This window comes from Calidris pugnax, unplaced genomic scaffold (genome assembly GCF_001431845.1).
Source record: "Calidris pugnax isolate Ruff unplaced genomic scaffold, ASM143184v1 scaffold498, whole genome shotgun sequence".
NCBI classification, from domain to species: Eukaryota; Metazoa; Chordata; class Aves; order Charadriiformes; family Scolopacidae; genus Calidris; species Calidris pugnax.
This window is the reverse complement of record NW_015091244.1, coordinates 164,371-177,523: the sequence shown is the minus strand read 5'-3', so window position 1 is coordinate 177,523 and position 13,153 is coordinate 164,371. Positions and strand designations below refer to the sequence as shown.

The following is a 13,153-nucleotide window of genomic DNA, read 5'->3' as shown; positions in this document are numbered from 1 at the left end:
GGAACGGCGCCCTTCTGCTTCCCCCCTCCCTATAGACCTGCCACCATCCTCCTCCTCACTCCTACACGGAGCTTCATCCTTCCCCATTCTGCCCCCTTAGGGACCTGCCACCTTCCCCGTCCCCCCACTTAGGGACCTGCCACCTTCCCCCTCCTCCTTCCCCAGACGGCTCCCACCTTCCCTGTCCCCTCCCCTGTAGGGACCTTCCACCATCCTCATCCTCCCTCCTTAGGACCCTGCCACCATCCCTGTTCCCTTCCCTTAGGATCCTGCCACCTTCCCTGTCCTCCCCCCTTGCAGGGACCTGCCACCTTCCCCGTCCCCCCACTTAGGGACCTGCCATCTTCCCCCTCCTCCTTCCCCAGACAGCTCCCACTTTCCCTGTCCCCTCCCCTGTAGGGACCTTCCACCATCCTCATCCTCCCTCCTTAGGACCCTGCCACCATCCCTGTTCCCTTCCCTTAGGATCCTGCCACCTTCCCTGTCCTCCCCCCTTGCAGGGACCTGCCACCTTCCCCGTCCCCCCACTTAGGGACCTGCCATCTTCCCCCTCCTCCTTCCCCAGACAGCTCCCACTTTCCCTGTCCCCTCCCCTGTAGGGACCTTCCACCATCCTCATCCTCCCTCCTTAGGGACCTGCCGCCATCCCTATTCCCTTCCCTTAGGATCCTGCCACCTTTCTTGTTCCCTCTCCCCTTAGGGAGCTGCCACCTTCCCTGTCCTCCCCGCCGGAGGGAGCTGCCACCTTCCCTGTCCCCTCCCCTTAGAGACCTGTCACCTTTCCTGTCCCCTCCCCTTAGGGACTTGCCACCATCCCCATCCTCCCCCAAGAAGGAATCTGCCACTGTCCTTATTCTTTCCCCTGCAGGGATCTGGCACCTTTTCTGTCCCTTCCCCTTAGGGACCTGCCACTATCCCTGTCCCCCACCCCCGGAGGGAGCTGCCACCTTCCCTGTCCCCTCCCCCTAGGGACCTGTCACCTTTCCTGTCCCCTCCCCTTAGGGACTTGCCACCATCCCCATCCTCCCCCAAGAAGGAATCTGCCACTGTCCTTATTCTTTCCCCTGCAGGGATCTGGCACCTTTTCTGTCCCTTCCCCTTAGGAATCTGCCACCATCCCCTCCTTGTCCCTTCCCCTTAGGAATCTGCCACCATCCCCTTTGTCCCTTCCCCTTAGGGACCTGCCACTATCCCTGTCCCCCACCCCCGGAGGGAGCTGCCACCTTCCCTGTCCCCTTCCCCTCTCTTGACAAGGAGCTGCCACCTTCCCCATCCCCTTCCTTTAGGATCCTGCCACCTTCCCTGTCCCCTCTCTTTAGAGATCTGCCACCGTCCTCTCCCTGGCAGGGACCTGCCACTTTCCTTGTCCTGTCCCTTCTGCAGGGACCTGCCACCATCCCTATTCCTTCCCTTTGGGGACCTCCCCCTGTCCCCTTCCCTTCAGGGCCCTGCCACTGTCCCCTTCCCTTTAGGGACCTCCCACTGTCCCCTTCCCCTCCCTGACAGGGAGCTGCCACCTTCCCTGTCCCTTCCTTTCAGGGATTTGCCACCATCCCCATCCTGCTCCATGAAGGGACCTGCCACCATCCCTCTTGTCCCCTCTGCAGGGACCTGTGCAGAGCCCCCCCCTCTCCCATTCTCTTTCCTGAGCTCCCCAAAGTGGCTTAAACCTCCCCAGAATGATGCCACCTCCCCCCTTCCTGTCTCAGTAGCCGACCGTTTCCTTCTCTTGGCAGTTCTGGCTCCGGAAGAGGAACAACTGGTGGCCATGGAGGTGGGGTCACCCCCTCTCCCCAAAAAAAGCGCTCCCCCCGGGCAGCTGGATCCTCCCCCCACCAGGATCGGGACCAAACTCTCTCCTGAGCCCCCTGGGAGCAAACCAGAGCCTCAGGACTCCAAATGTGAGTATTTTCACCCACTTTTTCACCCTCTCTGACGGCCAAGCGCCAGGTTTGGGAGCAGGGAGCTCGGCAGGCGTTTGTTTAACCCCATCTGGGAAGATTTTCAGTTCTTTTTGCATAATTAATCCTCTAATTGAGAGGGTGGCTGTGTCGGACTCCAGTATTGCTGGTTTACGTTGCTTTTTGAAGCTCCCCAGGACCAGAGCGTCCTCCCCGTCCTCATTAACCCACCTTAATCACTCCTTCCTTTCCTAATTAACCACTTTCCCCTAAAACCATCGCTTTGGGATCCCTCTCTCTCCCTGGCTGGGCTTTCAGGGATTTGCCACCATCCCCATCCTGCTCCATGAAGGGACCTGCCACCATCCCTCTTGTCCCCTCTGCAGGGACCTGTCACCTTCCTTGTCCCTTCCCCTTAGGGAGCTGCCACCATCCCTGTTCCCTCCCCTCCTCCCCCCTTCCTGTCTCAGTAGCCGACCGTTTCCTTCTCTTGGCAGTCCTGGCTCCGGAAGAGGAACAACTGGTGGCCATGGAGGTGGGGTCACCCCCTCTCCCCAAAAAAAGCGCTCCCCCCGGGCAGCTGGATCCTCCCCCCACCAGGATCGGGACCAAACTCTCTCCTGAGCCCCCTGGGAGCAAACCAGAGCCTCAGGACTCCAAATGTGAGTATTTTCACCCACTTTTTCACCCTCTCTGACGGCCAAGCGCCAGGTTTGGGAGCAGGGAGCTCAGCAGGTGTTTGTTTAACCTCATCCGGGAAGATTTTCAGCTCTTTTTGCATAATTAATCCTCTAATTGAGAGGGTGGCTGTGTCGGACTCCAGTATTGCTGGTTTACGTTGCTTTTTGAAGCTCCCCAGGACCAGAGCGTCCTCCCCGTCCTCATTAACCCACCTTAATCACTCCTTCCTTTCCTAATTAACCACTTTCCCCTAAAACCATCGCTTTGGGATCCCTCTCTCTCCCTGGCTGGGCTTCGGATGCCCGATTTTGGGCAAAGCTTCCAAAAACTCTCTGGAAAATGCATGTCCTCCCCATCCTCATTAACCCACCTTAATCACTCCATCCTTTCCTAATTAACCACCTTCCCCTAAAACCATCGCTTTAAGATCCCCCTTTCTCCCTGGCTGGGCTTTGGATGCCCAATTTTGGACAAAGCTTCCAAAGACTCTCTGGAAAATGCGTGTCCTCCCCATCCTCATTAACCCACCTTAATCACTCCATCCTTTCCTAATTAACCACCTTCCCCTAAAAACCTTCATCGCTTTGAGATCCTCCTCCGGCCCTGGGGGCTCCCCAATTTTGATCCCCATCCTCATTAACCCACCTTAATCACTCCATCCTTTCCTTATGAACCACCTCCCCCTAAAACCATCGCTTTGAGATCCTCCTCCGGCCCTGTGGGCTCCCCGATTTTGGGCAAAGCTTCCAAAAACACTCTGGAAAATGTTTTTTTGAGTGGGAAAACCCTCCTTTTTCCACCCCGGGGCGGTGATTCTTGTCCTCCCAATAAAGCTTTTCCCCGCTTTATTCCTGCCCTCGCAGGGACGAGCGGAGCATTTAAAGATTAAAAATTAAGGTTGAGGGTGGTACAAAAATCCCTCGGGGGAGAGAAACGACGCGGCCGGACGCTGCTCCTCTGGACTTTGCCTTGATTTTCTTTTTTTTTGTTGTTGTTTTGGTTTGTTTTTTCCAGCCCAGAACCTCACGACGTGCGAAGTGTGCGGCGCCTGCTTCGAAACCCGCAAAGGTTTATCCAGCCATGCCCGCTCCCACCTGCGGCAGCTCGGCGTGGCCGAGTCGGAGAGCAGCGGGGCTCCCATCGATCTGCTCTACGAACTGATGAAACAAAAAGGCAAACCCGACGGCGGCCCCCTCTCCCCCCCCTTGGGCAAAAAAACCGGGTCCCCCAAAGACGCCGCCGGTTCCCCTCGACCCACCCTCCTGGGGCTGGGCAAAGGCGGCGATCGCTCCTCGGACGGACCCATCAATAAAGCCATCAAATCCCCTCCCGGTTTTTCCAAAAACCTTTCCCAACCGGGATCCCCCATCCTTAAGAAGGTGCCGGCGGCTCTTTCGGGGTCCCCCTCTCCCAAAAACCCCGAGGAGAAAAGCTCCAAGCTGTCCCTCAGCCCTCTGCAGAGCTCTCCGAAAGCCCAGTGGCCGCAGGCGGATGAGGAAGGACCCCTCAATTTAAGTGAGTTTCTGATTTTTTTAGGGATATTCTCCCTTTGGCTGAGGGGAGGGGAAACCCCTGGCTTTTCCCATCCCGCTCCCAGGAATCCCTCGGGAGGGCACAGAGCTCGGTGGGGTGATACGTCACGACTATGGGAAGGGGATGCTCTTCCCTGACTGGGAAGATGGGGATTTCTGTTGGGATTTTGGGGAAAAATGCTGGTTTTCTGCTTTTTGACCTCTCCACCTCTCTTTTCCCTGCTTTTCTCACCTCCCTCAGCTCCTCCCGATGGAGCGCGGTGGCTTTGGCCAGCGATGGCCCATTCCCTGTTGCCTTTTCCAGCGTCGGATGCTCTTGGAGAGACCCTGCCCCGTCCTTCTTTGTCCCCAACCTCCGTCGGTGACTTTTTTCCCCCCAGAATCCCCACGGCCGGGGATTTCCTCTCCCTGTGGGGTTTCTTGGAGCCGTAGGGTGATAAATTCGGCTGGAGAAGTCCTGCCCGTGCCCATTTTCCCTCCTCCTGAACTTATCTCGCTGGGTTCTTCCGTGTAGATTCCAGCTGCTGCTGTGGTTTTTCCCCAGTTCCAGACAGAAATCCATCTCCATTTCTCCCAATTCCGGGCAGGAATCTTCTCTCCTTTCCTCCCAGTTCCAGGCAGGAATCCCTCTCTGATTCTCCCAGTTCCAGGCAGGAATCTCTCTCAATTTCCCCAGTTCCAGGAAGGAATCCCTCTCCGTTTCCCCAGTTCCAGGCAGGAATCCCTCTCCGTTTCCCCTGGTTCCAGGAAGGAATTCTTCTCAGTTTCCCCTGGTTCCAGGCAGGAATCTCTCTCTGTTTCCCTGGGTTCCAGACAGGAATCTTCTCTCCATTTTCTCTATTTCAGGCAGGAATCCCTCTCCGTTTCCCCCGGTTCCAGGCAGGAATCCCTCTCCATTTCCCCAGTTCTGGCAGGAATCCCTCTCCATTTTCCCCATTTCCAGGCAGGAATCCCTCTCCATTTCCCCTGGTTTCTGGCAGAAATCTCTCTCCATTTCTCCCAGTTCCAGGAAGGAATCCTTCTCAGTTTCCCCAGTTCCAGGCAGGAATCTATCTCTGTTTCCCTGGATTCTGGACAGGAATCTCTCCGTTTTCTCTATTTCGGGCAGGAATTCCTCTCTGTTTCCCTCAGCTCCAGGCAGGAGTCCCTTTCCGTTTCCCTGGTTCCAGGCAAGAATCCCTCTCCATTTTCTCCAATTTCAGGCAGGAATCTCTCTGTTTCCCTGGGTTCCGGACAGGAATCTTCTCTCTGTTTTCTCTGTTTTGGGCAGGAATTCCTCTCTGTTTCCCTCAACTCCAGGCAGGAATCCCTTTCCATTTCTCCCGGTTCCAGGAAGGAATCCCTCTCCATTTTCTCCAGTTTTGGGCAGGAATCTCTCTCAGTTTTCCCCATTTCCAGGCAGGAATCTTGTCTCCGTTTCCCTCACTTCCAGGCAGGAATCTTCTCTCCTTTTCCCCGGTTCCAGGCAGGAATCCCTCTCTGTTTCCATGGTTCCTGGCAGGAATCCCTCTCCGTTTCCCTCACTTGCAGGCAGGAATCTTCTCTCCTTTTCCCCCGGTTCCAGGCAGGAATCCCTCTCCATTTCCCCAGTTCCAGGAAGGAATCCCTCTCCATTTCCCCAGTTCCAGGAAGGAATCCCTCTCTGTTTCCCCCAGTTTCCAGGAAGGAATCTCTCTCAGTTTCCTTCAATTCCGGGCAGGAATCTCTGTTTCCTCTGGTTCCAGGAAGGAATCCTTCTCCGTTTCCCTCAGTTCTGGGCATGAATCCCTCTCAATTTCCCTCAGTTCCAGGCAGGAAGCCCTTTCCATTTCTCCTGGTTCAGGGCAGGAATCCCTCTCTGTTTCCAGGCAGGAATCTTCTCTCCATTTCCCCCACTTTCGGGCAGGAATCTTGTCTTTGTTTCCCCAGTTCCAGGCAGGAATCCCTCTCCATTTTCTCCAATTCCGGGCAGGAATCTTTCTCAGTTTTCCCCGTTTCCAGGCAGGAATCCCTCTCCATTTCCCTGGTTCCAGGCAGGAATCCCTCTCCATTTTCTCCAATTTTGGGCAGGAATCTCTCTCAGTTTTCCCCGTTTCCAGGCAGGAATCTTGTCTCCGTTTCCCCGGTTCCAGGCAGGAATGCCTCTCTGTTTCCCTCACTTCCAGGCAGGAATCTCCTCTCCTTTTCCTGCAGTTCCAGGCAGGAATCCCTCTCCGTTTCCATGGTTCCAGACAGGAATCCCTCTCCATTTCCCCCAGTTTCCAGGAAGGAATCCCTCTCCATTTCCTTTAATTCCGGGCAGGAATCTCTGTTTCCCCTGGTTCCAGGAAGGAATCCTTTTCCATTTCCCTCAGTTCTGGGCATGAATCCCTCTCAATTTCCCTCAGTTCCAGGCAGGAAGCCCTTTCCATTTCTCCTGGTTGAGGGCAGGAATCTTCTCTCCCTTTCCCCCAGTTTCAGGCAGGAATCTTGTCTTTTCCCCAGTTCCAGGCACGAATCCCTCTCCATTTTCTCCAGTTTCAGGCAGGAATCTCTCTCAGTTTTCCCTGTTTCCAGGCAGGAATCTTGTCTCCGTTTCCCCGGTTCTGGCAGAAATCCCTCTCCGTTTCCCTCACTTCCAGGCAGGAATCTTCTCTCCTTTTCCCTCACTTCCAGGCAGGAATCCCTCTCAATTTCCTCATTTCCAGGCAGGAATCCCTCTCCTTTTCCCCCAGTTCCAGACAAGAATCCCTCTCCATTTCCCCTGTTCCGGTGCCCCTGGAAACCCATCTTCATCCAGAGCCCTTCCTCCTCCTCTCCACGACTGGGATAACGCAGAATGGGGGAGATTTTCCCCTTTTTGGGGACACCAGTGGGGAAGGGACACCAATTTCCGTGTTCTCCGAGTGCTCCGGTCCCCGGCTCTGCCCTCGGTGCCTTCGGGCTGCGTCCGTCCATCCGTCCATCTGTCCATCCTCTCCGTTGGCCAACGTGGGTCTTGTCTTCTCTCCACAGCCTCGGGCTCGGAGCCGGTGCGCGACATCCGCTGCGAATTCTGCGGGGAATTCTTCGAAAACCGCAAAGGTTTGTCCAGCCACGCGCGCTCCCACCTGCGGCAGATGGGGGTGACCGAGTGGTACGTCAACGGCTCCCCCATCGACACCCTCCGGGAGATCCTCAAACGGAGAACCCAACCGAGGGGCAGCACCTCTAATCCCGGCGTTCCCGGCCCCAAATCCATGGCCAAGAGCCTTTTGGGCACCATTGGATCCTTGGAACCTCGCGGACCCGGAGAGCTTCACATCCCGACTCTTCCCAAGAAGGTCCAGCAACCCGGCAGCCCCATGGGGCAATCTCCTACCTCGTCCCCACCTCCCACCGCCCGGAAGATGTTTCCAGGCCTTTCTTCTCCTCCCTCCTTGCAGAAGAAACTCAAACAAGATCAACTGAGGTTGGAAATCAAGCGGGAGATGATGGCGGGAGGACTCCACGGAGAACCTCATCCCTCCGAGCAAGCCTGGCCCCCGCGGGAGGAGATGTCCCCCTTGAACCTCTGTAAGTCCCCGGGTGTCACCTTCCCCCCTTTCATCTCTGGTGCCAGTGGGGGTGGTGTTCCCTCAGGGACGGGGACACGGGGGTCCATCTTGGTCTGGGAAGGGGCTGAGGGCTCTTCCTGGGGGTCAAGGGGGGACTGTCTTTCCTCAGGGATGGGGACACGGGGGTCCCTCTTCCTCTGGGTCTCCCCAGGGCTGAGTGGGACCATGTTCTGTTGGAGATGGGGACATGGGAGGGTCCCTCTTGCTCTGGGTCTCCCCGGGGCTGAGTGGGACCCTGTTCTGCCAGGGATGGGGACATGGGGGGGTCCCTCTTCCTCTGGGTCTTCTTGGGGACCAAGTGGGACCCCATTCCCTCAGGGACATGGACATGGGGGGGTCCCTCTTGCTCTGGGTCTCCCCAGGAGCCAAGTGGGGACCGTATTTCCTTGGGGACAGGGACATGGGAGGGGTCTCTCTTCCTCTGGGTCTCCTCGGGGACCGAGTGGGACCTTGTTCTCTTGGGGAAGGGGACATGGGGGGGTCTCTCTTCCTCTGGGTCTTCTTGGGGACCAAGTGGGACCCCTTTCTCTCGGGGATGGGGACATGGGGGGTCGCTCTTGCTCTGGGTCTCCCCGGGAGCCAAGTGGGACCCCATTCCCTCAGGGACACGGACATGGGGGGGTCTCTCTTCCTCTGGGTCTTCTTGGGGACCAAGTGGGACCCCTTTCTCTCGGGGATGGGGACATGGGGGGTCGCTCTTGCTCTGGGTCTCCCCGGGAGCCAAGTGGGACCCCATTCCCTCAGGGACACGGACATGGGGGGGTCTCTCTTCCTCTGGGTCTTCTTGGGGACCAAGTGGGACCCCTTTCTCTCGGGGATGGGGACATGGGGGGTCGCTCTTGCTCTGGGTCTCCCCGGGAGCCAAGTGGGACCCCATTCCCTCAGGGACACGGACATGGGGGGGTCTCTCTTCCTCTGGGTCTTCTTGGGGACCAAGTGGGACCCCTTTCTCTCGGGGATGGGGACATGGGGGGTCGCTCTTGCTCTGGGTCTCCCCGGGAGCCAAGTGGGACCCCATTCCCTCAGGGACACGGACATGGGGGGGTCTCTCTTCCTCTGGGTCTTCTTGGGGACCAAGTGGGACCCCTTTCTCTCGGGGATGGGGACATGGGGGGTCGCTCTTGCTCTGGGTCTCCCCGGGAGCCAAGTGGGACCCCATTCCCTCAGGGACACGGACATGGGGGGGTCTCTCTTCCTCTGGGTCTTCTTGGGGACCAAGTGGGACCCCTTTCTCTCGGGGATGGGGACATGGGGGGTCGCTCTTGCTCTGGGTCTCCCCGGGAGCCAAGTGGGACCCCATTCCCTCAGGGACACGGACATGGGGGGGTCTCTCTTCCTCTGGGTCTTCTTGGGGACCAAGTGGGACCCCTTTCTCTCGGGGATGGGGACATGGGGGGTCGCTCTTGCTCTGGGTCTCCCCGGGAGCCAAGTGGGACCCCATTCCCTCAGGGACACGGACATGGGGGGGTCTCTCTTCCTCTGGGTCTTCTTGGGGACCAAGTGGGACCCCTTTCTCTCGGGGATGGGGACATGGGGGGTCGCTCTTGCTCTGGGTCTCCCCGGGAGCCAAGTGGGACCCCATTCCCTCAGGGACACGGACATGGGGGGGTCTCTCTTCCTCTGGGTCTTCTTGGGGACCAAGTGGGACCCCTTTCTCTCGGGGATGGGGACATGGGGGGTCGCTCTTGCTCTGGGTCTCCCCGGGAGCCAAGTGGGACCCCATTCCCTCAGGGACACGGACATGGGGGGGTCTCTCTTCCTCTGGGTCTTCTTGGGGACCAAGTGGGACCCCTTTCTCTCGGGGATGGGGACATGGGGGGTCGCTCTTGCTCTGGGTCTCCCCGGGAGCCAAGTGGGACCCCATTCCCTCAGGGACACGGACATGGGGGGGTCTCTCTTCCTCTGGGTCTTCTTGGGGACCAAGTGGGACCCCTTTCTCTCGGGGATGGGGACATGGGGGGTCGCTCTTGCTCTGGGTCTCCCCGGGAGCCAAGTGGGACCCCATTCCCTCAGGGACACGGACATGGGGGGGTCTCTCTTCCTCTGGGTCTTCTTGGGGACCAAGTGGGACCCCTTTCTCTCGGGGATGGGGACATGGGGGGTCGCTCTTGCTCTGGGTCTCCCCGGGAGCCAAGTGGGACCCCATTCCCTCAGGGACACGGACATGGGGGGGTCTCTCTTCCTCTGGGTCTTCTTGGGGACCAAGTGGGACCCCTTTCTCTCGGGGATGGGGACATGGGGGGTCGCTCTTGCTCTGGGTCTCCCCGGGAGCCAAGTGGGACCCCATTCCCTCAGGGATGGGAACATGGCGGGGTCCCTCTTGCTGTGGGTCTCCCCGGGAGCCAAGTGGGACCCCATTCCCTCAGGGATGTGGACATGGGGGGTCCCTCTTGCTCTGGGTCTCCCCGGGAACCAAGTGGGGACCATATTCCCTTGGGGATGGGGACATGGGGGGTCCCTCTTCTTCTGGGTCTCCCTGGGGGCTGAGTGGGACCATGTTCCTTCAGGGATGGGGACATGGGGGGGGTCCCTCTTCCTTTGGGTCTCCCTGGGGGCTGAGTGGGCCCCTGTTCCGTTGGGGATGGGGACATGGGGGGGTCCCTCTTGCTGTGGGTCTCCCCGGGAGCCAAGTGCGGACCATATTTCCTTGGGGATGGGGACATGGGGGGTCGCTCTTGCTCTGGGTCTCCTTGGGGACTGAGTGGGACCATGTTCTGTTGGGGATGGGGACATGGGGGGGTCCCTCTTACTCTGGGTCTCCCCAGGGGCCGAGTGGGGACCATATTCCTTGGGGACAGGGACATGGGGGGGTCCCTCTTGCTCTGGGTCTTCTTGGGGGCCAAGTGGGACCCCATTCCTTCAGGGATGGGAACACGGGGGGGTCCCTCTTCCTCCAGGAAGGGCTGAAGGCTCTCCTGGGGGACAATGGGGGACCGTCCTTCCTCAGGGACGGGGACATGGGGGGTCCCTCTTCCTCTGGGTCTCCCTGGGGGCCGAGTGGGACCATGTTCTGTTGGGGATGGGAACATGGGGGGGTCCTTCTTGCTCTGGGTCTTCTTGGGGACCAAGTGGGACCCCATTCCCTCCGGGATGGGAACACGGGGGGGTCCCTCTTCCTCTGGGTCTCCCTGGGGGCCGAGTGGGACCATGTTCTGTTGGGGATGGGAACATGGGGGGGTCCTTCTTGCTCTGGGTCTTCTTGGGGACCAAGTGGGACCCCATTCCCTCAGGGACAGGGACATGGGGGGGGTCCCTCTTGCTCTGGGTCTCCTTGGGGACCAAGTGGGACCATGTTCTCTTGGGGATGGGGACATGGGGAGTCCCTCTTGCTGTGGGTCTCCCCGGGAGCCAAGTGGGACCCCATTCCCTCAGGGACAGGGACATGGGGGGGGTCCCTCTTGCTCTGGGTCTCCTTGGGGACCAAGTGGGACCATGTTCTCTTGGGGATGGGGACATGGGGAGTCCCTCTTGCTGTGGGTCTCCCCGGGAGCCAAGTGGGACCCCATTCCCTCAGGGACAGGGACATGGGGGGGGTCCCTCTTGCTCTGGGTCTCCTTGGGGACCAAGTGGGACCATGTTCTCTTGGGGATGGGGACATGGGGAGTCCCTCTTGCTGTGGGTCTCCCCGGGAGCCAAGTGGGACCCCATTCCCTCAGGGACAGGGACATGGGGGGGGTCCCTCTTGCTCTGGGTCTCCTTGGGGACCAAGTGGGACCATGTTCTCTTGGGGATGGGGACATGGGGAGTCCCTCTTGCTGTGGGTCTCCCCGGGAGCCAAGTGGGACCCCATTCCCTCAGGGACAGGGACATGGGGGGGGTCCCTCTTGCTCTGGGTCTCCTTGGGGACCAAGTGGGACCATGTTCTCTTGGGGATGGGGACATGGGGAGTCCCTCTTGCTGTGGGTCTCCCCGGGAGCCAAGTGGGACCCCATTCCCTCAGGGACAGGGACATGGGGGGGGTCCCTCTTGCTCTGGGTCTCCTTGGGGACCAAGTGGGACCATGTTCTCTTGGGGATGGGGACATGGGGAGTCCCTCTTGCTGTGGGTCTCCCCGGGAGCCAAGTGGGACCCCATTCCCTCAGGGACAGGGACATGGGGGGGGTCCCTCTTGCTCTGGGTCTCCTTGGGGACCAAGTGGGACCATGTTCTCTTGGGGATGGGGACATGGGGAGTCCCTCTTGCTGTGGGTCTCCCCGGGAGCCAAGTGGGACCCCATTCCCTCAGGGACAGGGACATGGGGGGGGTCCCTCTTGCTCTGGGTCTCCTTGGGGACCAAGTGGGACCATGTTCTCTTGGGGATGGGGACATGGGGAGTCCCTCTTGCTGTGGGTCTCCCCGGGAGCCAAGTGGGACCCCATTCCCTCAGGGACAGGGACATGGGGGGGGTCCCTCTTGCTCTGGGTCTCCTTGGGGACCAAGTGGGACCATGTTCTCTTGGGGATGGGGACATGGGGAGTCCCTCTTGCTGTGGGTCTCCCCGGGAGCCAAGTGGGACCCCATTCCCTCAGGGACAGGGACATGGGGGGGGTCCCTCTTGCTCTGGGTCTCCTTGGGGACCAAGTGGGACCATGTTCTCTTGGGGATGGGGACATGGGGAGTCCCTCTTGCTGTGGGTCTCCCCGGGAGCCAAGTGGGACCCCATTCCCTCAGGGACAGGGACATGGGGGGGGTCCCTCTTGCTCTGGGTCTCCTTGGGGACCAAGTGGGACCATGTTCTCTTGGGGATGGGGACATGGGGAGTCCCTCTTGCTGTGGGTCTCCCCGGGAGCCAAGTGGGACCCCATTCCCTCAGGGACAGGGACATGGGGGGGGTCCCTCTTGCTCTGGGTCTCCTTGGGGACCAAGTGGGACCATGTTCTCTTGGGGATGGGGACATGGGGAGTCCCTCTTGCTGTGGGTCTCCCCGGGAGCCAAGTGGGACCCCATTCCCTCAGGGACAGGGACATGGGGGGGGTCCCTCTTGCTCTGGGTCTCCTTGGGGACCAAGTGGGACCATGTTCTCTTGGGGATGGGGACATGGGGAGTCCCTCTTGCTGTGGGTCTCCCCGGGAGCCAAGTGGGACCCCATTCCCTCAGGGACAGGGACATGGGGGGGGTCCCTCTTGCTCTGGGTCTCCTTGGGGACCAAGTGGGACCATGTTCTCTTGGGGATGGGGACATGGGGAGTCCCTCTTGCTGTGGGTCTTCTTGGGGACTAAGTGGGACCCCATTCCCTCAGGGATGGGGACATGGGGGGGTCTCTCTTGCTCTGGGTCTCCCCGGGAACCAAGTGGGGACCATATTCCCTTGGGGATGGGGACATAGGGGGTCCCTCTTCTTCTGGGTCTCCCTGGGGGCTGAGTGGGACCATGTTCCTTCAGGGATGGGGACATGGGGGGGGTCCCTCTTCCTTTGGGTCTCCCTGGGGGCTGAGTGGGACCATGTTCCGTTGGGGATGGGGACATGGGGGGGTCCCTCTTGCTGTGGGTCTCCCCGGGGGCCAAGT

General features: G+C 59.5%; 1 protein-coding gene across 1 annotated transcript in view; it reads left to right on the top strand.

The window, feature by feature from the left end:
- Positions 1–13,153, top strand: part of LOC106898685 (protein Wiz-like) — a 58,538-nt gene that overhangs the window by 20,888 nt on the left and 24,497 nt on the right. The window contains exons 3-6 of the mRNA XM_014960095.1: positions 2,399–2,563; positions 3,597–4,097; positions 7,088–7,395; positions 7,498–7,672. Of these exons, the coding sequence (XP_014815581.1) occupies positions 2,399–2,563; positions 3,597–4,097; positions 7,088–7,395; positions 7,498–7,672 (1,149 nt within the window). The remainder of the gene's footprint in view (positions 1–2,398; positions 2,564–3,596; positions 4,098–7,087; positions 7,396–7,497; positions 7,673–13,153) is intronic.